Here is a 14,808-nt window from a genome sequence, read left to right on the forward strand (position 1 = left end):
GGCTCACATAATTAAAATAAAAAATGAAAGAGAAGACATTGCAAATGATACCACAGATAAAAGGATCTTAAGAGACTACTATGAAAATTATATGCAAACATACTGGACAACCTAGAAGAAATAAGTAAATTCCTAGAAACATACAAACTTCGGAGACTGAATCGTGAAAAAAGAAAATCTGAACAGACCAATTACTAGTAAGGAGATTAAATAGTAATCAAAAACTTCCCAGCAAACAAAAGTCCAGAACGAGATGGCTTCACTGATGAATTCTACCCATCATCTAACAGAGGATTAATACCAATCCTTCTCAAACTCTTCCAAAAAACTGAAGAGAAGGGAACACTTTCAGACTCATTTTACAAGGCTAGCATTACCATGATAACCAAACCAGACTAAGACACCACAGGAAAATAAAATTACAGACCAGCATCCCTGATGCAAATAGATGCAAACATCCTCACAAAACATTAGCAAACCAAATTGAACAATTTATTAAAAGGATTGTACCCTATAATCAAGTGGGATTTATTCCAGGCATTCAAGAAGGCTAAACAACTGCAAATCAACGTGATACATTATATTGAAAAAAAAAAGGAGGCTAAAAATCATATGATCTCAACAGAGGCAGAAAAAGCATTCAACAAAATTCAACTTAACTTCCATATATGATTAAAAAAACTTTCAACAAAGTGGCTGTAGAGGAAATCTCCCTCAACATAAGAAGGATCATGTATGACAAGACCATATCTAACATCATACTCAATGGTGAAAAGCTAAAAGCTTTACTTCTAAGATTAGGAACAAGACAAGAATGCCTACTTTCACCATTTTTATTCAACAGAGTATTGGAAGTCTTAACCAGAGCAATTAGTCAAGAAAAAGAAATAAAAGCATCTAAAATGAAAGGGAAAAATTTTAACTGTCAATATTTGCAGATGACATATTATGTATAGAAAATTCTAAAGACTTCACCAAAAAACTAGGAGAACTAGTAAACAAATTCAGTAAAGTTACAGGATACAAAATCAATATTCAGTAATCTGTTACATTTCTATATACTAATAACAAACTATCATAAAAAGAAATTAAGAAAAAATTCCATTTACAATTGCATCAAAAAATAAAATACCTAGGAATAAAAATTTAATCAAGTAGTTGAAAGACCTGTACACTGAACAGTATAAGACATTATGAAAGAGATGGAAGAAGACAAAAATAAATGGAAAGATATTCCATGCTCATATACTAGAAGAAATAATATTGTTAAAATGTCTATATGACCCAAAACAACCTATAGATTCAATGCAATATATCAAAATTCCAATGACATTTTTTCACGTAAACAGAACAAACAATCATAAAATTTGCATGGGACCATAAAGGACATTAATAGCCAAAGCACTTTAAGAAAGAACAAAGTTGGAGGCATGATGCTCCCTGATTTCAAACTATATTACAAAGGTATAGTAATCAAAACAGTATAGTATTGGCATAAAAGACTGACACATAAATCAGTGGAATAGAATATAGAGCCCAGAAATAAACCCACACATATATGGTCAATTAATTTATGACAAAGGAGTCAGAAATATACAATGGGGAAAGGCCAGTATTTTCAATAAATGTTGTTGGGAAAACTGGACAACCATGCAGAAAAGAATTAGACTGGATGACTGTCTTATACCATACACAAAAATTAACTCAAAATGGATTAAAGACTAGAATGAAAAACATGAAACTATAAAACTCCTAGAGTGAAACATAGGCAGTAAGTTCCTTGATATTGGTCAGTTTGGAGATGATTTTTTAAATCTGACTCCAAAAGTAAAAGCAACAAAAACCAAAATAAACAAATGAGATTACATCAAACAATAAAAAGCTTCTGCACAGTAAAGAAAGCCGTCAACAATGAAAAGGCAACCTACTGAACAGGAGGACATATTTGTAAATCATATATATGACAAGTGGTTAATATCCAAAATATATAAAGAACACATACAACTCAATAGCAAAGCAAACTTAACCAAAAAAAAAAAACCCAACAATTTGATTTAAAAATGGCCAGAATATCTGAACAAACATTTTTCCAAAGAAGACATACAAATAGCCAACAAGCACATGAAAAGATGCTCAACATCACTAATTATCAGAGAAATGCAAATCACAGCCACAATGAGATCACCTCACACCTGTTAGAATGGCTATTACCAAAAAAATTAAAAATAAAAATAAAAAAACAAGTATTGGTGAGGATGTGGCAAAAAGAGAAATTTTGTTTACTGTTGGTAGAAATGTAAATTAGTGTAGCCACTATGGAAAACATTATGGAGTTTTCTCAAAAAATAAAAATAGAACTTCAATGTGATTCAGTAATTCCACTCTGATTATTTATCCCCAAAAATGAAAACACTGTCTCGAAAATATATCTGCACCTCTGTGTTCATTGCAACATTATTTACAGTAGCCAAGATATGAAAACAATCTAGTACACATCAGTGGATGAACAGATAAAGAAAATGTGTGTGTGTGTGTGTAAAATGAGATATTGTTCAGCCTTAAAAAAGAATGAAATCTCACCATTTGCAACAACATACATAGACATTGAGAGCATTACACTAAGTGAAATAAGTTCTACAGAGAAAAACAAATACTGTGTGATCTCACCCATATGTAGAATCCAAAACAAACAAACAAGAAAACAAAAAACAAGCTCGTAGACACAGACTGGTGGTTGCAAGAGTTGGGGGTTGTGGTGAGTGGGAAACATGGGGGGTTAGTAGGTATAAACTACTGGTTACAAAATGAATAAATCATGGGGAGTGTAATGTACAACATGGTGACTATAGTTAATAATACTGTATCGCATTTTGAAAGGTGTTGAGAGTAGAGCTTAAAAGCATTTATCACAAGAAAAAATAAATGTGTGACTATGTATGGTGACAGATGTCAACAAAATGTATTGTGATGATCATTTTGCAATATATACAAATATCAAGTCATTATGTTGTACACCTGAAACTAATATTATGTCAATTATACCTCATTTAAGAAAAATAAAGCTGATACGAATATTTGTGTACAAGTTTTATACAGACAGAGGCTTTCAGTTCTATATAAATAATGGCTGGATCACATGGCAAATGTTCAACTTTTTAAGAAACTGTAGATTAATTTTAACTTTCTAGAATTTTATGTAAATAGAAACATAAAGCATGTACTCATTTGTCTGGCCTTTTAACTTCGTATAATTGTTTTGAAATCTTGAAAATCATATATTATAGTGTGTATCAGTACTCCATACTTTTAATACCTATTGAATTTTTTTGTATGAATATACCAAAGTATTCCTCCACCTGTTGATAAACATTTGGACTGTTTCCAGGTTTTGGCTATTACAAATAAAGCTGCTGTGAATACTCATGTGCAAGTCTTTGGACATATGTTTTGTTGACTGTCACTTAATAAAGTGATAAATTGCTAGTAATACAGGCTGAACCTTTAAAAGGGAGTCATGTCTGAAGCCATTACCTTGTGAATAGCACAAAACACCAAGAAACTCACAGTTATTTTTATTTTAATAGTCTTCAAACTACTGTATAATCTTCTTTATATACAAATATGAGTTGGTCATCTACACTAGTAGGATAGACAGTACTATAAGGATGTCTTTGAAAACGTCTGGAGGCAAAACAATACAGTAGAAAATAGATGAAAATGGTAGATAGGAGTTTGCACATGCACATAAGCCAGATTTTAGAAATGCCTGGAGAGGCTCTATTTCAGGTTATTTGCCCAATCAATGCTAAGATCCCTCCCAGGCCTTTTGGAAGAAGAGGTGCCCACACCCTGGTACACATTGATTCTCACTATCTAGCACAAGAGCTGATCATTTTGGGACTCTCCTCAGAGTATTACATCTAATGGTTGGACCTTTTTCTTGTTTTGGCCATTGACAAAGGCTTCAGGATATTTATTCAGCATTTGTAGAAACTAGACCGCTGAAATATCTGTCTCTTGCATTTATTTAACAAGAACCTATCTTACAGGAGAGTAAAAACATTCCCAGCAGAAACTGCTGCAATAGTCAGTACCCATTGTATAGTGCCAAGGAAAGAGCAAATGATGTCATTTTTGATAGACCACCTCAAGGAGGCACATTTTTGCACATTGCTATAATTGTCTTTTTCCATTAAAATCAAGCCAGGCCTGAGTACCCACATAGTAGGAATCACTAAAAGGTACTTTATTTGATGTATTCTTTCAACATACCCTAAAGGAGTGACAACCAGAATTTATTTGTATAAGTGTATATACTGGTAGTTTTAACAACTGGGATTCCTTATAATAATGTTTATCATAGTCTCTGGATCTTTTGCCATCTAGTTTGACGTTCTGTAATACCTTCAATTTCATGAGAATGAAGAATAGTAAGGCATTAAAAAAATTATGTTCAGGTTTAAAGAACACAGGGCCTGCTGGATGAATCACACCTACTCTAGAATCCAGGAAATACTTACAGAGCATCGATAAGAGAAGGATATTACCCTATAGAAGCTCATATATAAAAGGACATGAGATTGACAGGGTCAAAATGAACACTTATCTATCTTGTTATCCACATCAGATTTTGCCTCAAATTTGACTTTTTGAAAGACCAAGCCTCAGAAGGAAAATACAACCATGCTAAATTCAGATGGGACTTCTGAGTCTACCAAGCACTTTTGTAGACATTGTCCTATCTGAGCTTCCAGGGTATTATTACCATCCTCATTACATACATGAGAAATCAGTTTGGAAAAGACTTGGTACTCCACCCAGGGCTAGGTAGTTTACTATTTTATGATAGATCCAAAACAAGGTTTGAAATCTCTTAACTCTTCATCTAGTGCATTTTACACTAAACAAGGCTATCTTTCATTTTTCCACACGTGTATATCACAAAACACATGTTCAAAGCAACAATGAATAACCTTGTTTCAGATTTGTGTTAGACATATATGAAAAACTATTGATATCAAAGCTTTTGACAATAATTGAATGATACCAAAGGCCCATGACATGTCATTTTGCTGAGATATAAACTTACACTATAAAAAGACAAATATTTGGCAACAAGTCACTTATTATGGTTAAGCCCAGCCTATCGTGCAGCATCCACATGTCTATGGGGTTTTCTTAATTTCTACTTTGTGTCAATGTAGAACAGAACTCTCATTAAAATTGTTTCTAGGTGAAAATGATCTTCAAAGAAATACATCTGCTAGTTACAATGATTAAATAGAAAGGTTCCCAGATAGTAATCATTCCTAGAACATGGAAGTTTGGATCAATTTAAGAATGGAATGGTGAAATTGTCCACAGCTCAAGAGCGATTATGGGAATAAGTTCACCATGTACTCCACGAGGAAAACAATATTTTTGAAATTGCTTTATCTAGTGCTCCAACCAGGACAAAAATTGCATGTTGTAGAGAAAAATGATATGTTATATCATGATTTATGAATTGGGGGCTTTCTTTGTCAGAAAGGTCAAGATTGTGCTCTCTATACCATTCTTCTCTTACTGATCTACTTTGCAAGAAGAAAATAAAATCAATGCCAGCAAAAAATAATTGCTTATATATTTGATGATAAATTTACAATTAAAACAAAACTTTTAGCTATAGTCACAAAAATGCATTACAAAAAGCTGCAGTATTGCCTAGAATTCTTTAAGTACTATGGGTGACACACAGACTATGGAAGATATAGTTAGATTGAGATTTCCCTGCATGTACTTTTCATAGGTATATTTGTAATTAAAAAGTCTTCCTTTGATTTGTATTGTCCAATTTTTCCTACAATATACAATTAGAATTAGTAAATTTACCCTCTGCAATCTTAGTAATAGTGGATAGTCTATTATATGTTTTCTCACCAATCAAAAATTAACTTACCCTTTGATTAATGTTAACTTCAAAGGCAAGTCCAAATAAACAGTTATTAATATTCTCAAAAAAGAAAAATAAAAGAGGGTTCTTTCCATTTAATTCTTTCATATTGGTCCCTAGGAGGGAGGCAGTAAAAATAAGCAGTTAGAAAGACTTAGTAACTTTCTTCACTTTCTCATTTTTCATATCTTGAATTTTTTAATTTCCCAGAAGCCCTTGTAACTATTTAAATTTTTTCTCATTTACAGTGATAAGATGATTGGAAGAGTTGAAAATGGGTCACCTCTGAGTTTTCCTTTGGATGTTAAATGGTACTTTTCTGTCTCCCAGTGATAACCAAGAGCTATTTGCTCATTTCTTTTTCTCTCATTCTCAGGTAAGCCTCTGAACATCCCTTGCAAAGCATTCTTTGGATTCAGTGGAGAGTCTGGACCAATGATTTATTGGATGAAAGGGGAGAAGTTCATTGAGGAACTGGCAGGTCACATTAGAGAAGGTGAAATAAGGTACAGAACTTGGACTGCTTATTTTTCTTTGCTGTCTTTGCAGTTAAGCAATGGAACATCCTAGAAGAGCTTCTGCCTGAGATTTTAATTGCAACTCCAAGTCATTCCATTTTCTAAAAGCTGAGCTGGTGGAGAGAGTGAGGCTTACTGCCTTAAGAAATGCAAATGCATAAGCTTCCAATAGAAGGAGGTTTTCTCAGGTTTAAGAATATACCATGGGGTATAATGATCCTCTCCAAGCTGCCTAAGCAAGTTCTTTTGAGGTTTCAAAGCTTAGGTCACTGTTATTCTAGTCCCAGCAAAGATCCAAACTTTGTAGATGACTCCTCAGACCACAGGGCAAATGTTCATTTACTCCCTGGGAACAGACAACTTTCATATGTCATAGGTGTAAAGCTGTGGTGGCAGTAGGAAGCTAGTACTTGCCAAAATAACTGTTGACTCTTATTAGTGTTTATTTTTCCCAGTACCCACTGCTCATCCTGAAAGTGACTTTCAGGTTAGCACCTCCCTAGACCTCTTTTCACTCTGTTACATAGATACCTCCCTGGTGTATAGACATCTATTCTATTGGCTTTCCAATCTTACGTGTATGATCACATTTGTACAAATAATGGATAGGTAATTTTTCCTACCTCAGTCTGTGGGGTTGCCCTTTGATTTCAGAGATGGTGTTATATAATGTACTTTTCTCACTCCAGTAGGAATTGTGACCCCTACCCACTACCCCTAGTAAGAATGTAGTGGAAAGCAATCCAGTATTTCAGTGCAACTAATGTTAAAATGTGTTCTTTCACTTTTCTTATTGACTATATAGCAATGTAAAATAAATAGTATACATTATATTATTTACTATGATTAAATGTAATTTATAATAACTACCATGACAGTTCTCATCATATGTCTACTCAATAACTCCCCTCTAGGGATTGAAATTTGAGAGTCTGTGAACCCCCGAGAGTCTCTGCAAAATATTGTCCATATGAGCGTATTTCTAGGGGGAAAGTACATGAAAACATACCTGACATTCATTAGTCATCAGAGAGATGTAAATCAAAACCATGTTATAATACTTCATACTCACTAGGATGGCTATAATCAAAAAGTCAGATTATAACAGGTGTTGGTGAGGTTGTGGAGAAACTGGAACCCTTATACACTGCTGGTGGGAATGTAAAATGGTGCAGCCACTTTCTGAAATTGCTCAAATGGTTAAACATAGAATTATCAGCAATTCCTCTTCTAGATAGATAGCCAAGAGAAATCAAAACATATATCCACAGAAAAACTTGTACATAAATGTTTATAGCAGCATTATTCATAACAGACAAGAAGTGGAAACACCCTAAATGACCAGGAACTGATGCATGGATAAATAAAATGTGGGATAGTCATATAGTGGAATATTATTCGGCCATAAAAAGGAATGAACGAAGTACTAATGCACACTACAACATGGATGAACCTTGAAAACATTCTTAGTGAAAGAAGCGGGTGACAAAAGACCACACATTTTATGATTTCATTTATATAAAGTATCTAGAATAGGCCAATCTGTGGAGACAGAAAGTAGATTAGTGTTTGCTCAGGGCTGGCAGAATGGAGGGATGGGGTAAATACCTAAGGTGTATGGGTGGGTTTTGTAGGACTTTCTCTGATATAATGGATACATTTGTAATATAAAATGCACTATTTTAAAGCGTACAATTCATTGACATCTAATATATTCACAATATTGTGCAACCACTACCTCTATATAGTTCCAAAAAGTTTTCATCACCCCAAAAGGAATCCCTATACCCATTAAGGAGTCTGAGGTGATGAAAATGTTACAAATGTTTGACTGTTGCACATATCTGTGAATATACTAAAAAGCGATGAATTGTATGGTATATAAATAATATCTCAATAAAGCTGTTTTTTTCCCTTAAAAAAACCTCCTAATTAATTGACTGGCATAAAACAGACATTCAGGAAAAAAATAATCAATATACTACTTACAAATTAATTCTAAACAATTAATTCCCATTTAAACTTTAAGGGAGTGATAAGTAACACTTTATTAGCCAATTTCAAGTTAAAGTTTATAACATTAATGCAAATGAATTTCTTTTAAATTATTTCAAATGATACATGTTTAGAATAAGTCTCAACATATCTGCCTGTAAAAGTCTTTAAGGGTCACTCTTCATTTTTCAGAGAAAGAAACTTGTCCCCAAAGAGCCAGTGGTAGGTACAGTGGTACATGGGAGCAAAATGTCCACTCCCAAAAAGCTTGGAAGTATGCTTCATGATCAAAAGTAGTAGTTAAATGAGTTTAAGATAATTATTTCCTTTTTCCTATATATGACGGATTAGATTTTTTTAAATAGGTTTATTGGGGTATAATTGACTTACAGTAAGCATACAATTTATAAAGAGCATATAATCTGTAAGGGCTGATTGATATATGTATCCACCTATAAACCATCACCATAATCAACATAATGTACACATAAATTACACACAAGTTTCCTGATGCCCCTTGGTAATTCCCCCTCTCCTGCCCTTCCTTCACAACAACATATCCTTCTGTCACCATAAGTCAGTTTGAATTTTCTAGAGTTTTATATAAACAGAATTATGTAATATATACACTTTTTTTGTCTGGATTATTTCACTAAACACAATTATTTTGAGATTCATCCATCTTGTTATGTGTATCAATAGTTCATTCTTTTTTATTGCTCAGTAGTATTCCATTATATGGATATAAACAGTTTGGTTAACCATTCACTGTTGATGGCCATTTGGATTGTTTCCAGTTTGAGGACCATTACAGATAAAGCTGCTATGAACATATGTGCATGCACCTTTGTATGCATATATATTTCCTTTTTACTGTGATACATGTCTAGATATGGAATGGATAAATCAGATCATAGGTGTATGTCTAACTGTTTTACTTTTTTTTAGCTTTTTAAAAAGAATTTTTATTTTTACAGTAGTTTTTAGATGTACAGAAAAATTGTAAAGATAGTATCTTATTCTATTCAGGCTGCTATAAATTTCATAGACTGGGTGACCTAAAGAACAAATATTTATTTCTCATAGTTCTGGAGACTGGGAAGTCCAAAGTCAAGGCACCAGTAGATTCAATGACTGATGAGGACCCACTTCCTGGTTCGTAGATGGCAATTTTCTCACTGTACCCTCACATGTCTTGCATGACAAAAGAGGTGAGGAGCTCTCTAGAGTCCCTTTTATAAGGGCACTAATCCCATTCATTAGAGCTCCTCTCTCATGACCTAATCACCTCCCAAAAGCCTCACCTTCTAATACTATCACATTAGGGGACTGTTTCAACATATGAATTGTGTGAGGCGAAACAAACATTACGTTCATAGCAGACAGTATAGAGAATTCCTACATACCCTATACCCAGTTTATCCTCTTATTAACAACTTAAGTTACTATGTTACATTTCTTACAATTAAAGAACCAAAATCGAGGAGAGGGGAGGGTATAGCTCAGTAGTAAATTGCTCACTTAGCATGCACGAGGCCCTGGATTCAATTCCCCAGCACCTCCATTAAAAGTAAATTTTAAAAACATTTTTTAAAGAACCAAAATTGATACATTATTATCCACTGAAGTTAATACATCATTCAAATGTCCTTAGTTTTTAATTCCTGTCCTCCTTCTTCTCCAGGACTATCTAACTTTTTAATAATCTGCCAAACTATACTCCAAAGTGGTTGTACCATTGTAGAAAAGAAAAGTTAGGCCTTGCTCCTGCTCTAGCAGCAAATGATTAGAGTGATGGGAGACAAAAATTACATATGTAAAACAGTTTAATCCAGTCCCAGCCACTATATTAGGTGCCAAATGAATCAACCAGATAGTAAATGCTATAGGAAGGCAAACTTTCAGGACTTGCAAAAGGTCATTTTTTAAAAAATTCTGTTAGATCCTTTCTCCATCATTCACAACTTTTCCAATCTAAAAAGGGAACATACCTATATTTGCAGAGGAGAAAAGTAACATAATTTGTTTTGAAAATTTCACAAAACCCTACTAACTAGCTGGAGACACCATCAGAGAAATACAAACAAAGAGGCAGGAATTCCTGGCCAAGAGAAACACACAGTCAGCCATTCTGTAAAATTAAGTGTACAATCTATGATCTATTTGGGAGCTTGTGTGGGTGCAGGAATTCCTTCAGGCTATGGCCATTTATGCTAACACAGGAGTTAATTACTAGATTCTATCTCCTAGCTCCCAAAGCCAATGTCCTTGAAACAAGATTTTTATACAACATGACAGATGGGAACAAATCTGGTAGTTTTATTAGGGAAAAAAAGTTGTTAATCATACCATTAGTTCAACCAAGAGAAGATCTGCACTCTTTCATAGCCCACACATATTCTCCAAAGGGAAAAGTTCTGACAGCAGAATGCTGAAGATATTAAGTAGAGGATTCCTCTCAAAAGCATTTCTGGAAACAAAATTTCCTTCTGGATGCATAGCTCTCCCTCAGGGTATTGTATTCACTTCATATTTGAATTGAATCGCAGCTCTTGTGTTGTGCACACATGTCAGAAGTACACTGTCCAGTAGATCTAAGAAGTGGGAATGTAAATAAATTGCTCTCAGGCAGTTAACTAATGGAGAAGATGCCACAAAGGCAATGGATCTGGCAGAAGGACTGACCAACTGCCTAGGTTCTCCATTTCCTGGGCAGCAGCTTGATCCTAGAAGTATATATCATACTTTTATCTCTTAGTATTGCCTCAGAGGAATAGAAGACTTTGAAAAAAACATCTACCTAAGGAAAAAGCTTGGATATTTATCAAAGGCTTGATGAAATAATGTCACTTGGACTACATACAATAAGTGCTACTTCTGCATTCACCAATTACTTTCCAGGTTGACTAGCATATTTTATTAAATTTGGAGTTCTCATTTGTTTGCTCTCTGGGTTACTTTGACCACCATGGTTCCTTGTATCTCCTTACTTGTAGTCTAATGTCAAAGCACTCAGACTCCACTCTGAGCGTGCAGATTCCCCTTCATCTCCCTTTAGGCAGAAATTGGCATAGCCCTATTGAAGTCTCTGATATTGCTAAGAGACTGAGCCCTAAGGAAATGTGAACCCAAATGTAGTATCCAGTCACAATTGCCAACCTATCCTATACAACTGCATCAGAACCTTTCCACTGACTCCAGAGGATCTCATTTGTAGGAATGTAGTATGTGCAGTAGTATAAGCTACAATTGTACAAATCTGGTTCCTTTTATCTAACATTTTAACATCCTTGCAACAAGCTGCTTTCTACAAGTTCTACCATGTCTATTCAGAGAAGTCAAATAATTATTTGAAGGAGACCCAGTGGAAACCATCATGAGGAGAGGACTTCCCAACTTCTGTTTCTCTGTTTAAACTTAATGGGAATGGCTTGCAAAGTGGGATAATAGAGTTTATGAAAAGTAGCCTTTGGGTGTGAACATTCTAGCAAGGCCAACCCAGTTCCACACCTTTACAGAAATTCCTTTTAATTAATCTTACCAGAGACTTGAAAATTTTAGAAAGAATTTGGCTAGTGAGGTATGTATTCCACAGTGCTAATAAAAAATACCAGAGAAATTGAACTAGTCTTATTAAACAAGAAATAATAGTCTTTAAGCTTCCCTGCAGGGTTGTGAATTGCATCTGATTGTCAATGGAGACTACATGAATTTTAGTGCAATTGCCTTGTCCCAATGGAGAGTAATTTTTTATTATAAATCTCACTTTACAAATCTCCTTACTAATATCTAATGTTTTTCTCCCTCAGGCAATACTATAAAACAAATTTACCAAATCTTTTATAATTCTTGACCTGAAAAACGTATTCAGTTTATCATAAGGTATTACAGACAAGCTTCCTAAAATGCAAATAATTTAATGTACTTTCAATTCCTGAAAGGCTACAAGTTGAATATGGGCTTTGTGAGTTTCAGTCTTTTTATTCCTGCTTCCACCACATTCCGGCTTTCTGTTTCCCTCCTTTTACCTTAACATACTATTCTTGAATGAATAAAATGCTCTTAAAAGAAGGGAATGTGATACAGGTATGAAAATATTTTATTCTTAAAATAGGGTGAGCCTGTATTAAAGACACAAAATAGCCTATTAATATCTCACCAATGAAAAAATAATATGGAGCTGTGGATATGTAGTTAGCCCCAAGGCAAAATGATGGGATCTGTTTTGACAGCTTCCTACTGTGCCTTTTCAGTGCCTTGAAGCACCCCACCTGCTCTGGCCATCCCCAAATTGAGCTAAAAACCAAACAAAACAACCCCCTCAACACACACACCATCTCTTCTTTTTTCTCCCTCTCAGCTCATCCCACTGGGAGAAGGAATACTGATCACTTTGCCTTTGATTTAAATAAGTTTCAAATCTCATCATACCTATATGTGAACGTAGATTTTATAAGTCACGAGGGGGCTTCAATGGAAAAGTAAACTTCATAAGCAGGCATAGTTTTACGTAAGGGCAGCCTTAATGGCCATTCATCTGAAGGATGATTTGGGGGAGTTTTAACTCTACTATGCACAGCTCCACTTCCACAGTGAGTCTTAGCCTTGACCTATGCATAAAATATTTAAAGCCCACCTGAGATATATTTGTTACCTCTCTTCATCTACTTTGCAGAGCATAGATGCCCAGTGTCAAATATGGTGTTTTGTGTTGTAAGCTGCTCTAGACAAGAACCTATAATTAGATGATGTTGATAATAATAATTCCTCCATGCTTTTATACTACACAGTAGATTCCAAAAACATTTGACATCCTAAATTATATTGTATTTTTATGATACTCATTTGAGATAAATAGTATAAGTTTATTTTACAGATTAAAAAATACCGAGGCTTAGAGACTGAGGAAGAGCTGTCCTTGGGCAGTTGATTCACAGTTCCGTGGAAATAGATTGAATTTATCAAAACACAACTAGCAAGAATCCTCAATTGCCCAGAATGTTCTGTTATATTCCACATTTAGGATATAAAGAGTCAAAACCTGCCCAGGACTGAAAGAGTAAAAATCATTCTGGACTGAGAATAAGCAGGCCTACTATTAATCAGGCTGGGAGGACAGACAAAGCCAGCTGCAAAGTTAACAGAAAACACTTTCTCCAAGGTCATGCAGCAGTTGTAAAATGCCATAATGATCCCCAGCTTTTTTGAGTGACTACTGCTTTCTTATCGGTGATGCCCAGATCTGCTTTGCCCTTTTCATATTACTAAGCCACCTTTGCCTCATGAAAGTATCTACTTCCTCATCAGTCCCCCTTCCCCAGTTGCCTCAGAAACTGCAGTCAATCCAGAACCTATCCTTCCTTTCTCATACTTTCCTTGGAATCTTTTAGTGGGAACCCAAACGTTACAAAAGATGCTTTCTTATTCCCTTCAATCAAGAAGAAGAAATCCACAGTTCCTCTGGGGTGTACCTTCCTCAGTGCATTCGGTCAATAAATCTGATTTTGACAGACCATGGGCTTGGTCCTGGTCTTTGACTAGTAGGACTTTTACGGAAATTTTTTTAGAAAGCAAATGACACTAAAATATTTTGTTTAAGAGGATTTTTAAAAACTATCTTCTATTCTTGATATTCTCAATCATTATTCCTAAACAATGATTACTCACATTTGAATAAAGACCCAAAGACTTGCAAGGTACCTAGACATTGAAGGAGGATTCAGTTTGGTTTAAGGGACTACTTACACTGAATGAAAATTGGAACAGCTCTTACAAACCAATATCAAAAAGCAAACAAACCAAAGAACCCAATTAAAACCTGGGTAGAAGACCTGAATAGACATTTTTCCAAAGAAGACATACAGATGACCAACATGTACATGCTCAACAAGTACATTAGCTCAACATCACTAATCATCAAAGAGATGCAAATCAAAACCACAATGAGATATCACCTCACACCTGGCTATAATCAAAAAGAACACCAGTAACAAATGTTGGTGAGGTTGTGGAGAGAAGTGAATGCTTGTACACTATTGGTGAGAATATAAATTGGTGCAGCCACTGTGGAAAATGGTATGGAGGTTTCTCAAAATACTAAAATTCTCAAAAAAATAGAACTAGCATATGATCTGGGAATTAGAAGTTTTATTTTATTTTATTTTATTTTATTTTATGTTGGAAGGGGGATCAAATCTCTTTTCTCTATTTCATGTTTGATTTTAAAAATTCCAGCTTTATTGAGGTATGGTTGAAAAATTAAAATTGTACATATTTAAGGTATAAAATGTGATGTTTTGGTATATGTATACATTGTGAAATGATTACCACAATTAAACTAATTAACATACCCATTACCATACA

The 14,808-nt window shown here is 34.5% G+C and overlaps 1 protein-coding gene across 1 annotated transcript in view; it reads left to right on the plus strand.

The window, feature by feature from the left end:
- The window catches only part of IL1RAPL2 (interleukin 1 receptor accessory protein like 2), a 436,774-nt gene that overhangs the window by 388,357 nt on the left and 33,609 nt on the right, over positions 1 to 14,808 (plus strand). The window contains exon 5 of the mRNA XM_072956493.1: positions 6,309 to 6,438. Coding sequence (XP_072812594.1) covers positions 6,309 to 6,438 — 130 coding nt within the window. The remainder of the gene's footprint in view (positions 1 to 6,308; positions 6,439 to 14,808) is intronic.

Source organism: Vicugna pacos, chromosome X, assembly GCF_048564905.1.
Source record: "Vicugna pacos chromosome X, VicPac4, whole genome shotgun sequence".
Lineage (NCBI taxonomy): Eukaryota > Metazoa > Chordata > Mammalia > Artiodactyla > Camelidae > Vicugna > Vicugna pacos.